Source organism: Meles meles, chromosome 3 (assembly GCF_922984935.1).
Source record: "Meles meles chromosome 3, mMelMel3.1 paternal haplotype, whole genome shotgun sequence".
Lineage (NCBI taxonomy): Eukaryota > Metazoa > Chordata > Mammalia > Carnivora > Mustelidae > Meles > Meles meles.
In genome coordinates, this window is record NC_060068.1 from 65,061,508 (window position 1) to 65,077,718 (window position 16,211).

Genomic DNA, 16,211 nt, shown 5'->3' on the forward strand with positions numbered 1-16,211 from the left:
ACCCTACTTCTTCTTACCTTGCAGACCCCCTCTCCTTCCTTCCCCTCACAAACATATACATCTACACGGTCAGTAACTCCCTAGAAGGCATAGGCCTCAGCATCTAGGATAATAACGCTGACTCATTAACTGATTCATTAAACCATGGGGATTTTGTTGGAGGAGAACATTCTAGACTAGTGAAATAGCATAAATGAACAAAAGGAGATGGGAGGGAACAATTATGAGAAAGAACAAGTAAACCAATCTGTGTGGGACAGATATTTGGGGATTGGAATATAATTGGGGAAAAATATTGTGCCAACTCTTCGTTGTCAGACTAAGGAATTTCAGGGAAAGGTTTACACATGGGGGAATGACAGAAAGGAAAACTGACAGTTGTATGTCAGAGGAATTTGAGGGAGGGAATGACAGAGAACTGCCGAAACTTTTTGAATAAAAAAGATGGAAATATGAATGCCTAGATTAGGACTCTTTGTCATTTAACCTTTTATGCTTTAGACTGCCAGCGCTAGAAACACGAATTAGCCTGGCCTAACAATTTAGGGGAATGTATCAGCTCAGCTAACACAAATATATAGGCATTGCTGGATCCAGGTTTTCAGGGTCATATCATATCATCAGGGATATTCTATCTCTTGGTTCTACTTTTTACTGTGTTGGATTCATTCTCAGTCAGGTCCTTCCCGGAATCCCCATCAGTAACTTCCAGTCAACTTTCTACCACCTTAGCAACTCCATGGAGAGCGAATGCCACCTTACCAATAGGCCTAGCAAAAATCCCGAGGAGGGCTCTCTAGATTCTGAAAATCAAATCACAGAGGTAAAATTATCCACAGGAAACATAAAAGTCATAAGCTTTCAAATGAGCATGGAGAAGAACTGTACTCATTCCAAAATGATCTAGATTCTATTTATTCAAGATATTTAAAATATAAGACACAAGATATGTTTATTTATTTGCTCTACTTTAATTCCAGTGTAGTTAACATACAGTGTTATATGTTACCTTTAATCCAATAAATATTTTTACATATTATGATACTGGGCATATCATGCTAATAGTCCAAACAAAATAGAACTTACTATTTCACCTTTCCAGTCCAACCTATAAATACAATTGTGTAGGGACTTATGATTACTTGTCTTTGAGGAAGTCATAATGGAGCCAGATGAGGGCTGAAAAGGGCAATTAAGGTGGCTCTGTCTTTGTGGGAATTCCTTAAATAGTTTTACTGAGGAACCAATTGGTAAATCGCCATGAAAGGATCTATGGGTTTGAGAAACATTTATAAATTTATTGTAGATTTATTTGTAAATTTATTTGTAAACATTTGTAAACCTATTTTATTTATCTGTAAATCTATAGCATAATTCTGGGAAGATTGTAACTGAATTTTCATGAAATGTATGTTCTGAATAAAGGGTACGATAATGTTCAGAACATAAATCCAAAAGAGAGATACAAAGACTGAACTGGATTTACACAGATTTTGGAAAACAAAAGAATATGTATAGAATAATTCTATTTGGTGATCAAGTTATACATACCTATATTCATTTATGTATATCTGTATTTAATACAAATGAAACACTGCATCACATGTAGGCTATTACTTGTTGATGGGTTTTGGCACAATTTTAATTTTCTTAGTTGTCTGTTTTTTTTGTTTGTTTTCTAATTTCTAGAATGAATGTATATTAATTTTTAATGACAAAAGGAATAAAAAATTTTCTTTAAGAGAAAGAGAATTTTGACTTAAAGGTAAACTAGCTTTGCCTTTTGAAATGATGTCACTGTGGGCCTTCTCAAAATTTTCCCCCTACAGATAGCATAAGTATCTCAGCAACAATATTGGGTTGGGTAGGACACTACTCTGAAAGAATGTGCCATTTCTCTTATATGTAAGTATTATTCAAATACAGCTTTACTGTACTATGCTTGGGTAAGTGGTAAGAATTTATTTATTTATTTATTTTTGAGAGAGACACAGGGAGAGGGAGAGAGAATCTTTTTGGTTTTTTAAAAAGATTTTATTTATTTATTTGACAGAGATCACAAGTAGGCAGAGAAGCAGGCAGAGAGAGAGGTGGGGGGAAGCAGGTTCCCTGCCAAGCAGAGAGCCTGATGTGGGGCTTGGAACCCTGGGATCACGACCCAAGCCGAAGGCAGAGGCTTTAAGCCACTGGGCCACCCAGGTGCCCCAGGAAGAGAGAATCTTGAGCAGGCTCCACACCCAATGCAGAGCCTGATGAGAGGCCCAATCTCACTACCCAGAGATCATGACCTGAGCCAAAATCAGGAGTCGGACACTTAACTGACTGAGTCATTCAGGTGCCTCAAGTGATAAGAATTTACTCACGTTCACTGACACCTATCTTACTAAATCAGTTTTGGTTTTTTTTCCCAAGAACATACCTTTCAAGAACAAGCTTCTGATACAGACAATAATCTGAATCAAGAATCCAGCTTGATAGAAACCATCTTTAAAGTACTGTACCATTGCAATTTTTCTCCACAAACATTTGGAAATGTTTTTGTGAACTACATGGAAGAAGAACAATTATGGGATTTTCTATATAATATCCCAGGTATGAGAAATTTACTTTTTGTAAAAGAAGTGTTTTATAGATAATTAAATAAAACTTTAAAGATGTTTTGAAGATTTTATTGACGTCACATTTGCTGAGTCTGTTGTAAAAGTTTCTCTTATATTTGTTTTTCAGTATAAACATTTCTTTGAGAATCATTAACCATTAGGTCCTATCAAAATATAGTATACCTGGGACAAGGTGAAGGGAAGGTTGGGGGGGGGAGGGGGAATTATGTAATACAGATTTTCTTTTTAAATTATTATTAGAAAGTGTCCTCACAAAAATTTAATTTAACACTTACCATAGATTAAGTTTTGCGATTGAGCATAAAATATTTTGAAAAAATATTTTGTGATTCTTAGATGCATTTATTCAACAAACTGATAGACAAAACCACTGGTCAATTTTCTTTAAATGTGAAAGGCATTTATTATTATGACCAAAGTGTGCCTCTGTCTCTACAAAGCCAGCATGTTCTCTTGTTCCTTTGGGGACCATATGTTTTTCCATTTGTATTGTTCTTCTGCCTACAACTAGAATGGATGATAAAGCCAGAGCAGGTTGCATTTCTGAATAGAAAGTGTTCCTGGGTTTCCCCATCTTCAGGGCCAGGTGGAAAGGTGCTTACATTATTTTATACTTAATATCCTGACTTTAATTCTACATAATATCTTGGGAAAACAAAGAATAAAAACTTAGTAGTTAGTCCATTAACTATTTACATCATTTACATTTGGCTGTCGGCCTATAAACTGGTTTATACACTGTTTTGGAAACTGCATTTCCATAAAGTATTTCCTGGGACCCATATAAAAAATCTAACTTGTTCATATTCATGGTTTTGTTCTTCCTGGACTTTTTGACTATCCTCTAGACATTACTTGAGTATCTTTTTAGCTAGTTTAAAGTCATTATGTTACATCTTCTCTTCATCATTATCCCTGAAAAGCAGCAATAGATTACTTTTTGTAATGATTTTAAAAACCTGAATCTATTACTTAATGACTGTGTAACAATTATCTCCTTTTCAAGTTTTATCTCCTAGTTTCCATGTATTTCTTATGGCTACCTCTTTACCCAAAGGAGGGACAGTTTTCAGGTTAGAAAGACTTAGTTACTTTTTTTTTTTTTTTAAAGATTTTATTTATTTATTTGACAGAGAGAGAGATCACAATTAGGCAGAGAGGCAGGCAGAGAGAGAGGAGGAAGCAGACTCCCCACGGAGCAGAGAGCCCGATGCGGGGCTCGATCCCAGGACCCTGAGATCATGACCTGAGCCGAAGGCAGCGGCTTAATCCACTGAGCCACCCAGGCACCCCAAGACTTAGTTACTTTTGATGTAGACTTTATGGAACTGAAAGAAAAATAACCTTGAAAGCTCTTCCACCCCTATTGTTTTTAGTTATTCCGGTGAATTGAGAGCCGAATTCTCTCCCAGGATTAAAAAGAATTGGTGACCCTCATGCTTCAACCACTATTTATTCTTCAACTCTTAAGCTCTTGAACTATTTTGATTCTTAGCACAAAACTGTACTGAAAATGACCTAGAAGATACCAGTGGCCTTTAGGTGCTATCACCAGAAAGCAAAAATGCTACTCATTCCTAATTAGTCTTCTTTTCATCTACACTTTGAGCAAATCCTCCTCCACAAGGTCAGACAAGTCTCTTAAAACAGGTACGACACTTATTAATACAGTCTGAACTGTGTGGGGTGTTTCAAAGGATCAGAAATTCAAATTTGTGAAATGTCCTTGATCTTTGTTTAAATTGTTTCTTTGTAAATATTAAATATTCTTTGGATATTAAATATTTTCTGGAACCTGAGACCCTACAGCAGTCGTGAGGGACTCAACTTTTGTACACTTATGTATAAGGTATATACATAAGTGAATACTTACAGGTATTATTTAAAACTTTCTGTTAGATGAGCTATGAGTAAGAAAAATTAAAGTTTTTCTCTGAAGGGTCCACCATTTATTCTCTACAAAACCTGGACCATCACTTGGGGAGGGTTTACAAAGACAAAATACTGAGTATTTTGCGAGACTCCTGAAGCTGACTTTCCACTGAGCACAGAGCCCAGTGCGGGGCCCCACAGGGTCCTGATCCTAGGACTCTGAGGTTAGGACCTGAGCTGAATCAAGAGTCACTCAACAGACTGAGCCACCCAGGCATCCCAGCAGGATGGTGATTTTAACAATGGATTGAGGCATGTGGGAAATATCACCTCAGGGCACCTGACTGACTCACAAAAGCATGCAACTCTTGACCTCAGTGTTGTGAGTTTGAGAACCCATTGGGTGTAGAGATTATTTAAGTAAGTAAAAGTTAACAAAAAAAAAAAAAAAAGAAGAAGAAGAAGAAAAAAAAAAGAAGTATCACCTCAAAATTTGAGGGAAAAACATAAGTACTTTTCTGTATTGATTCAAGTGATTATCCCAAGACTTGCTGTCATATTAAAAAACAAGTAAAATTTTATTGCATTTATCACACAAGTAATACATAGTTGTGGTGGGTAATATATATAATCAGAAAGAAGGTAGAATGGCTGACAAAAGGACAGAAGGGAGAGAGGATACTGTTAGGTCTGTTATTAAACGAAACGAGACTGAGACAAAGTGAAAGTTATTTAAAGCTTTATTCTATGCCAAGCATTAGAAGTCAGACTGATCTGCCAGGGCCGTCTCTGAAGAGAGCGACCCCCCCTCCCCCCCACCTGCAGCTTACAGGCTCAGAATCAACTGACTGGTCAGGGCTGCCTCTGAAGAGAGTGACCTCTCCAAGCCTCACGGACTAACTTTTATAGAGCAAAAGCCTGGCCAAACATAGGTGGCCAATGAGATTGTAACATACACAGAAAGTTGTATAGTCATGTTAGGCCACATGCAGGTGGCCAGTTGAATTATAATTTGTCCTATAGTAGCTGTTTGAACTAGCCTATCACTCTGGTCAGAATTGGTGCCCAAGTTTGACGCCAAAAAGGTGGAGTCTACATTCTTTGGTGGTTAGGGAGACAATATGTGTGCTTTAATGATTGGATGTCTCCATCTGGCCTGACTCGTCCTTGTATTCTGGGCTCTGTTATTAGGAGCTAGCCGACCATATTTTACTGATTTCCCAGACTGGCTTCTAAGTAAGTTTCTCTGGGGGTGTGGGGGGGCAGGGTCAGTTTAAGTCTTACTGCACAAACAACAAACTGGCTTTTAATCAAGATGGAGTCGCTCTGGCTAAATAGGCCCTTACAGATATAAAAGAAGCAAAAGTAAACAGAAAAAAGGTAAGGAAGAGGAAAATATCTGAAATCCCATCAGTCACTGAACCTCATTATTAACGTTGTAGAGTACATCCTTTAACTCTTGTGTGTGTGTGTGTGTGTGTGTGTGTGTGTGTGTGTGTGTGTGTATTTAAAATAAATAGCATGGGAGCACCTGGGTGGCTCAGTGGGTTAAGCCTCTGCCTTCAACTCAGGTCATGATCTCAGGGTCCTGGGATCGAGTCCCACATCAGGCTTGGCGGGGAGGCTGCTTCCTCTCTCTCTCCGCCTGTCTCTCTGCCTACTTGTGATCTCTCTTTCTCTGTCAAATAAATAAAAAATCTTTAAAATAAATAAATAAATAAATAAAATAAAATAAAATAAATAGCATGTCATGCTTTTCCTAACCTGCCTTTATTTATTTTTTTAGTGAATAATATATGGGTTTGTTGTGTAGATGTGTAGATATTTAAACAAATAACCAATTATTGGACATTCAGATTATTTTCAATTTTCCTTTATATCTTTTACATGATTATAATTAATTTCTTAGGGTGAAGTCCTAGAGACAAAATTAAGTGGGTTTGCAGGTAAGTAACATGTTAAAGTGTTGATATTGTTGCCAAGTTGTCATCTAAGGTCATACCATTTATATTTCTACCATTAGAGTTCCAAACCACAAGCAGATATTGTTATTCAGTTATTTTAATTGCTGTTTTCTTTATTACTAAGAAGAAACTTTTTTTCCAAACGTTTATGGACTGCTTATTAATTATTTGATTTCAAGGTTAAAAGAAGCTCTCCTTTTCTATAGCTTTAAATTAGATTACTGAGAAACTGAATTCCCAGTTGAATAACATACAAAATATTTCCAGGTTCTGCTAACTGTAATATGCTGTCTGATTTTAAAGTCTCAACGTGCATGGAGTCCGAGCTAGAGGTCATCCGATGCTTGAGATTGGCACTGACCGATGCTGTCAAGGACATTGTACAGCAGATAATATTTGTGATGAGCTCTGGGAGGAACTGTGAGACCAACTTCAACAAGCACAGTGTTCCTGATTGTTTGCGTGAGAGCATTCCCAAGGAATGGAATTATATTCCACAAGAAACTAAAAGGAAGGAATCAAGCAAAGGTATCTTTTTCTCTTTCTTTCAACATATCTGTGGGGAAACAATTTTCCAGGATATGAACTCAAATAAAATTCTAAAAATTTTAAGATTTGTAAGCTGTATTAGTCCCTTTTCCACCATTTCTGTATATTTGGGACCTATAAATTTACTTTTTTTTTTTTTTTTTTTTTTTACTGTGAGCCTTATGGCCAAGGAAACTAGAAATGAAAATGACTCAACTGGTTATCATTTTTATTTAACTACCAAATCAGAATTTTCTGTGGTATGTTGTGATCATGTTAGTATTCATGGATTATTCAATGATTGTGAGTAACCTTAAATCTACTAAGTAATCTAAAATTTATACTTTCAAGAATATTGCTCTGATGTTCAGTGTAATATTTTTCCTCGAAGTTTTTTCCACTGCAACCACCAATTACTACTTTCTTTTCTCTTATTAACAGACCTACTTGTGTAGCATTTAGGTCAAAAATAATACCCCATTTAGTAACTACATGTTTTGACAGAGTATTTTCCCCCAATATCTACGGTTCTGAATCCAGTGCATTGTTCCTATTAGGGCCTATGCCTCTAAGTACATTTTAGAACCATGAGTTCACATTACTCATTTCTTTTCTTTTTTTAAAGATTTATTTATTGGGACACTGGGTGGCTCAGTTGCTTAAGCGACTGCCTTCAGCTCAGGTGATGATCCCAGGACCTGGGATCCAGTCCCTAATTGGGCTCCCTGCTCACGGGTGAGCCTGCTCTTTCCTCTCCCTCTCCTGCTGTGCTCTCTCACTCTCGTCAAATAAATAAATAAAATCTTTAAAAAAAAAAGGTTTAATTTATTTATTTTAGAGAGTGGGGAGGTGGGGCAGAGGGAGAGAATCCTCAAGGAGACTCCCTGCTGAGCGGGACTTGGGGCTCGATCTCAGAACCCTGAGATCATGGCCTGATCTGAAAACAAGAGTCAGAGGCTCAACAGACTGAACCACTCAAGTGCCCCTCATTTATTTTATTAAGACCTCTCCTCTTACATGGTTTCTTTGTACCTATGTGTTTCTGTGTTAAGATTCCTTTGAATGTGTATTATGTGACCATGTTAATGAATCTTCTTTAGGATTTTTAAAATAATACTTTTTCCTTTGTATTTATCTTTAAAGAAGAATATTTTTCATTAATTTAAGGAAACTCAGTGGTAAAATATTCTAACTGAACCTACTGAAGTCAATTGAAGGGACTAGTCTTTCTTTCATTCTTCTCCATGGAGATCCTAACTAATGTGGCTTTTATCCAGCAACCTTATATTATCAACTCAAATCAATTATCTATCTATGACCTTTCACAGTAATACTTTAATTCTGTCCAAGCCCTATTAAACTTCCTTTGAATCTAGTAAAGCCATTTAATTGAAATTGGAAAATGTCAGCTTTTCATTACTTAAGTTCTTCCTTGTCTGAGTTGTTGCCATCTCTCCTCCATTCTAGCTTTTAGATATGTCATAGATTTTGAGCAATTCAGGAGGCATAATCTATAGCTAACTTCTGTTGTATGAGTAGCACTATTTTGTTTGTGGCTTTCAAGTCATTCTATTCATGAAAAATTTTGCTTTGTACAGGTGTTCTAGAATTCTTCCATAATCTTTCAAAGAATCTCAGGTTCAAAAAAAGTGCATATGCTAATGAAAGAGTAGGCTTCCCTGTCCTCCATCACCTCCCCATAATGGCCTCACAGACCAAGGGAGAGTTACAGTGACAATCTTCATATGAAATTTTAGTAAAGTTTCATTTCTTCCTTTCTTCTCATATATCAAAGAATTGTCTTGTACATCCCCAATGGTGTTTGCACCCATTTAGAACCAGTCACTAGTCTTTGAGCACCAAGAGGAGGTATCTACTTTATAGTTTATAGTTAACCTCAACTGAAACGCATGGCATATAGTGGTAACTCACTTAATAAATATCAATTGAACAAGTAAGGGACTTAATGTCTGGCCTATAAATATTATCTGTTTTGTATATGGTGGTGATAATAAAGGTTGAACACTGTCAGTCTAACAGAGGGTAGAGAGATGGAGAACCATGGTATTCTCCTATTGTCATATCCACCTGGAGTACGAAAATGGTTCATGCTTACCTCCATTATTTTCTTTGTATGTAGTTATAAGGTAAAAATGATGATGATCTGATCAGATTTGGTAAAAAAAAAAAAAAAAGACTTTAAAAAAGGAAATATATGGGAAAACCATTTGAAATATGACTTCCCATACATTATTGTTAAACATGAATCCCTCTTAGGTAGGTATCCTGCCTTGAGATGCTAGCTAAAGGTGGTTGGAAATCATCTTGATTAGCAAAAGATTTCAAAACTAAGCAAAATATGAAGACAAACTTCTGTAATTGTTTTCAAGAATGTTTTAAGTCATTAAAAAAATGGAAAAAAAAGAATGTTTTAAGTCAAGTGATAGTTAATGGAGTACTTTACAGTATTTGTCTAAGTAACGATAAATGATTAATTTTTTTTGTTGTTGGTGGTGGTTTTTTTTTTTTTTAAGATTCTAACTTATTAAAAGACAAATAATCACTAGCTTAAGGGAATATTTGTCCTTCCTGAAAGGGTGAAAATGAGAGAACATGGAAAACACTATAGTGACAAACTGAAATGCATTTTTTTATTACTTCGTCAGTAAATACTGTTACATAGAAAATAGTGAGGATTTAAGGAAATAAGACAATAAATCATACAATGTAAGAGATTTACCAAAGAGTTGAATGAAAGTTCAGATGCTTCTGCTACAGCTCAGCTTAGATATTTGCTCCCTTATGTTTCAAAGAACAGATATCCCAAAGTAGTTGTTTTGTTTCATTGACAGCAATTTCTTTTAAAGATTTTATTTATTTAAATAAACAAATAAATAGAGAGAGAGAGAGCATAAGCAGGGGAACAGCAGGCAGAGGGAGAAGCTGACTCCCATCAAGCAGGGAGCCTGATGCGGGGCTTGATCCCAGGACCCCGAAATCATGATCCCCCAGGCATCCCTCATTGACAGCAATTAAATGAAAGATATACCAGAGAAAGTTTTGTGGCTGTATATTACTTTTTACTTATTTTAGTTTTTTGAGTTTTTATTTTTAAGTAATCTCTATACCCTTTGTGGGGCTGGAACTTACAACACCAAGATTAAGAATTGCATTACGCCAGCCAGCTACCCCAATATATTATAATTTTTTAAGATTTTATTATTTATTTATTTGACAGAGATCACAAGTAGGCAGAGAGGCAGGCAGAAAGAGAGAGGAAGCCCCAATTATTTGGCGCCTGGGTGGCTCAGAGGGTTAAAGCCTCTGCCTTCGGCCCAGGTCATGATCCCAGGATCCTGGGATCGAGCCCCACATTGGGCTCTCTGCTCAGCGGGGAGAGCCTGCTTACTCCTTTCTCTCTCGGCCTGTCTCTCTTCCTACTTGTGATCTCTCTCTTTCAAATAAATAAAATCTTTTAAAAATAAATAAATGAATGAAAAGAATGCTATGTGGGAGAATTGTTGGAGTAATTGTTTTAAATGAGTGGATTCTAGGGAGGAAAGAGAAAAAAATGTATTCATGATATCATTTGCATGCAGATTATTGGGAGAGAAACTGATGGCAGAAATATACAAAATGGTATCAGGAGTTATTTAAATAGTTCATTTTATAAAAACCAGAAATATTTTTATAAAAACCAGTATCACCAATAAAAATATCCTATCTACACACTTCAGAACCTAGAAATAAAATTTTCTAACATAATTGAAAATATTCCAAATAAGAGTTTCAGTGATTCCTGAATATGTTTCTTGAAAATACAAAAATGAAATATTTTTCTATTTGTTTTCAAGAATAACCATTGACATTATGATTAATGAATATTTAGCAGTCAAATGTCAACAACAGCTTTTGCCTATTTGATGACTGAGATTGAAAAGCAAGTGCCATGATTTCACAAGCACAGTTATTGATACACTTGTTCCAGTGTGAATCTACGTAGGTTCATGTAGTAGCTTTTTCACCTAAGACAGCCAGTAAAATCAAGTATTGAAACAAACCAAACTTAGAACCTGCCCTTTGAATCACTGTATCAAAATGTTAAGCCCAGATTTTAAAAATAATAAAGCATATTAAAGACATTATCCTCAGTCGAGAAATTATTATGGACACCTTATACCATTAATAAATAACATTTTAAAAATGACTTTAAGATATTATTTTGTCTTTACTTAATTCATTGTAAATTTCCTTTCTGCATGTTTTATAATCACAAAATATTAACAACCAGTGGTTCGTGTCTAGGAAGAAAGAAATGATAAATACATAAATATTCATATCACATTGCATCCATCCTAAGACATATATTTTTTTCACACTTTGTCAGCTCTGAAATTGGCCCTTTTAACATGTAACATATATATGGCTTAGATAGAAGTCAGAATATTTAAATAAGGACAGAAGAATTAATGTGTGGCATTCTTAAAAAAGATCCCTTCCTGGAGTATTGTTAACATCATCACAGACTCCCTATGATTTGGGTTTATTCATTTGTCATTAGTCTAAAGGTTCTGATTGGAATCTGCCATAAGCTTTAATAAGGTATGGAGATCTGAGTATCTGGAGTACTCAGATTTTATAAAATATCAATAGGAGTGCAGGTGTGAAGAGAATTGGTAATCTTTACCTGATATCTTCTTAGATTGTCAAATGTTTCCTTGGTATCTGCAGTTAAACCCTCTTCTGAATAAACAGAACACAGGATAAAATCTTTTAAGTCAAACACCTGAGAGTAGAATAGGGAGTAAATGACACAAACATGTGAAGAAAACAAACATTTAAAATCATTTAAGAACACAGGGAAGAGTGGTCACAGAGGAGCTTCTTAATTTGCTTTATTTCTATTTCAAGCTTCATCTAAGCATACTCATTTGGATAAAAAGAAAACATTTATCAGGGAACTATTCGTTACCAAGTACTGAATTAGGTGTTCTCGAATTTATTATTTTACTGAACACAATAATCTTATGAGATCTTTCAAATATATGCTGGGCCCACTTTAACAGACTTATGAAGACGGTTCCAGTTCATTTTTAATGTGATTCTTAAGTTGTCATGAATTTCTGTGGAGTCACCAGACAAGACATGTTTTCCAAGAGCTTTGTAATTTTTTAGAGCAGAGTGACTTCTTTAAATGTCACAAGTATCTTGAAAAATCTTTCACATTGTTTTAGTATTTTTGTTTAGCAAAAGCAGTAAAGAATGTTTTACTGAAGAACTTGAAGCTAACTTCTTTTGGCTCGTCACTCAGTTTAATTTTTCAAATGCTTTTATGTATATAGTCAATTAAAACACTGCGCCTGGCTTTTTGGGATAATCAAGGACCGATGAGGTTGTTTTCCATTCTCTTGAGGAGCTTTTCGTCTGTTTGTAAAGACAACTCATGAAGACATAAATAACATAAACGATAATAGATGATAATGCAAAAGATGACAGCATGGCATATTATAGACCTAATTACCAAAGTGGTCATGCAGATAGTACATTCGAATAAATTCATAGGAGGAGAGGACTTTGAACCAAGAGTTGAAAAAAATGGGTGACCCATGGAGAGAGAGGGCATTCCATGTGAGAGTAATGAGATATTCAGAAGCCTAAAAGCAGTGAGGATAAAAATAAAGATAAGGTTTACAGAAACTGGCTGACGCTGGACTGTGGAATGTTTTGACAGCAACACTCCAGAGACTGATCTCAAAACAGTGGGAGCAGCTCAAACAACCATGGCTGAGAAATTAGATAACACACTATATGGTATATTAATTTGGCTTATGACACAAGAGAGAGGCTGGGCATGGTCCAGAACAGGGAGATGAGTTAGGAGAGCACTGCAGCAGTCCAGGTACCTTTTGTAAGGAGGATTTTCCATAGGTCAGTAGCCATGTTTCACAGTGAGGTGAAACTTTATGTCAGAGAAGAAGGGGTAGGAGGATCTATCAATGTGGTTTCTGGAATGAAAGATCAACAAGACTACTTTAAAGATTATAAAAGAAGGAAGAATCGAAGGGATGGGGGGACAAAGAGAGGGAAGGGAGGGTCAGCAAGGCCAAGCTAGTTTGGGAGGAAAACAATTAATTTGATCTTAATTATAATGAGTTAATGATTACTAGAACAGAGAACTGAAATGTCCAACAGGAAGCTGTAGTTGTAGGATTGTTACCCTGGAGAAAGGCCAAGACTGAAGATTCTAAGACTCGTCTAAAAGAGTAGTTCTCCACCAGGAAAGATTTTACTCCCAGGGGACATTTGGCAATGCTTGGAGACATTCTTGGTGGTCACACTGAGGAGAATGTTACTTGGCATCTAGTGGGTGTAGGCCAGAGATGCTGCTAAACCATCTTATAGTGCATAGGATAGCTCCTCCCAACAAAGAATTGTCCAGGCCAAATGTCATTAGTGCCAAAGTTGAGACACCCTGATCTAGAGAGGGAGCATCAGTACATCCTTCAGAGAAATGACACCAGGCAAGGGAGAGTGTGTGAAATCATCATTTAAAAGGCAAGGACTGGGCACCTGGATGGCTCATTGGGTTAAGCCTCTGCCTTCGGCTCAGGTCATGATCTCAGGTCCTGGGATCAAGCCCCACATCAGGCTCTTTGCTCAGCTGGGAGCCTGCTTCCCCCTTTCTCTCTGCCTGCCTCTCTGCCTGCTTGTGATCTCTCTCTCTGTCAAATAAATAAAATCTTTAAAAAAATTAAAAAAAAATAAAATAAAAGGCAAGGACTTCTTAACAATACCTATATTTAAGAGGTGTTAGTATAAACTAGAACTAGCATGGGAAACAGTTGTTGGTTCATTCATTCACCAAATCTTTATTGAACAGCTGATACTATGAGGTACTAAATGTTGGGGATACAGTAGTGTGTTCATGGAGCTTATGTTCTAGTGGAGGGTGACAGATCATTAACAATTAAGATAATTATTAGGTGACAAAGTAGATAACAGAGGAAGTGGGACCTGGCATGGGAAGAGCATGGAGGGATGCTTTGGATGGGGTGGTGAGTGAAGGTATCTGAGGAGGTGACATTTGGGCTAAAAAGTAGAAGGGGAGCCAGGCACAGCAAGATCTAGAATGATTCTGTTATGGATTCCAAGGGAGAAGGAGGCTTAAGAAAGTACCAAAGGCCACAAAGAGGTCCAACAGGAGTGCCTTTACATGTGGTAATTAAGAGGGCACCTGAGCCCTTTAAACCTGCAGTCTTAGTAGATAAAAGTATAATAATTTTAAACGTTCTAATCTTCATTCTTGAGAAAGGGGGAAAAAAAGTGAGTTTGAGATTTGAGGAATTTTAGGCAGCCCCGGAGGGGACCCTAGTGGAGTTCTGTCGGAATATGTCAAGCACTTGCTCTTCTCGACAATTTTCTCCACAAAAATTAGACATCCCCACGCAACCCTCAAAACAACACAGTGATGGAATGCAAATGCTAATATTAATCATACCTTTTCTTTCCTTTCTTCCCCAGGCTTCACAAGGCTTGCTGCTCAGGCAGTATCTATTGTAATCAGCAAGTTACCTACGGTGATTGCATGTTTGCCTCCCCCAATTAAATACTTCTTTTTTCTGTCTGAGAGAAAAATGTCAAAAAACTTTGTTGAATTGAAGAAAGCTAGCCTTCTTGTCTGGAACTTGATTGTAATTATATGTCGGATATTTGAGGATGGAAACACTGTGGAACTTTTAACAGGTGCCTCCCTTGACAGAGGGAGTAAAGAGAAACTTGGTTTAATCTGTGTGTGTTTGGAAAGCATAATGGGAAAGCAGACAAGTGGCCCTAATCACATGACCCAGAAGGTCATACAGAGCATTGAGCAGGAAAAACCCAACTGGCTTGAGAGCCAGTTGGTGAAAGCAAGGAAACTGAGCACGGAATGGTAAGGCGATGTTTTTCTCTCACTGAATTTCATCAGATAACATTCACAATAAAAAAATCACCAATAAACAACAACAAAAAACTGGGAGATAGGCAACAGTGGTTATTTTATTAACTTCCTGGGAACTTTGACGAATACAGAAAAAGATAAATATCCCATTAAAAACAGGATTATCAGACATTCCTTGTTTTATTAAAATTTGAACCCCATTGACATGCTGGAACATTATACCTGTTTAGTCACCATTTTAAGGTTTCTGATAAAAAGGGTGGTAGTTAAACCTGAGAGAATTTGGTTTCATTCCTTTTCAGTGCACAAACAGGTATCTCGTGGATAGCCTGGAGCATTTTGTAAATGGATTGGCCATGGAGATTAAATTAAGAAGGAATTAATAGATATAAAAGGCTTTTTATTGCTTTCTGTGTACCTGATTGTCAAAAAGGTACACATTTTTCATCTGGTAATGTAAGAATCCCAGAGGGCAACTAGGGCATATCACACTTGAGCTATAAACACACCCAGCTGTTTCTGTATGAAAATGTCAGCGTTCTCATAGGTTTGTCACCAAGAACTCAGTGATTTGTGGTATTGCTAAGATTTTTAAGGGTCCCTGATGAATTTAAATATGTACATAGAGTACTCCTGTCTTAAAATTAGTCTTCACTTTTGAACTGCATGATACTGATAAAGGAATTACAGTTCATATGGCCTACAGATAACTAAGCCAGCCCTTTCTCAGACCACTCACACACACACACACACACACACACACACACACACACACACACAGTCCCTCTCATGTCGCTAGCAGATACTATTTTAACTCTCTGCCTGAAACGACTAAAAGTTGTTACTTTCCTTAGTATGTGGTAGTGACAAAGAGCTCAGGCTTTGGAATCGGATGGCCAAAAATGAATCCCTTGTGAGTAGGCCATCTTGGGCAAATTATGGAATCTCTCAAAGCCTCATTTTCAGTGGTGATACCAAGCTGGTGGGAGTGGTTCTGAAAAACTAAATAACATTCATAAAGTTTTTAGCATCAAGCTTAGAACTAGTAAGCACTTGTTATTTATAAACTTTGTTAAAATACATTGCACTCACTGGTATTATGATAACGAATATTCGTTACTGGTTTGTATTGTATTGTATTGTACTGGTTTGTATCCATTTGGATTAATATGAAGTAAGACTTCATATTAATCCAAATGGAAAAATCTCAGTAATGGTGATTTTCCTGGTCTTCTCATAGGGACTTGTAGAAATTTACATCTGAGGTGTGCTGTGGGTAGGAATAAC

General features: G+C 36.6%; 1 protein-coding gene across 1 annotated transcript in view; it reads left to right on the forward strand.

Annotated features, from left to right (window-relative positions):
• Nucleotides 1–16,211, forward strand: part of KIAA0825 (KIAA0825 ortholog) — a 426,841-nt gene that overhangs the window by 185,901 nt on the left and 224,729 nt on the right. Inside the window, exons 15-17 of the mRNA XM_045999249.1 lie at nt 2,413–2,592; nt 6,761–6,985; nt 14,507–14,915. Of these exons, the coding sequence (XP_045855205.1) occupies nt 2,413–2,592; nt 6,761–6,985; nt 14,507–14,915 (814 nt within the window). The remainder of the gene's footprint in view (nt 1–2,412; nt 2,593–6,760; nt 6,986–14,506; nt 14,916–16,211) is intronic.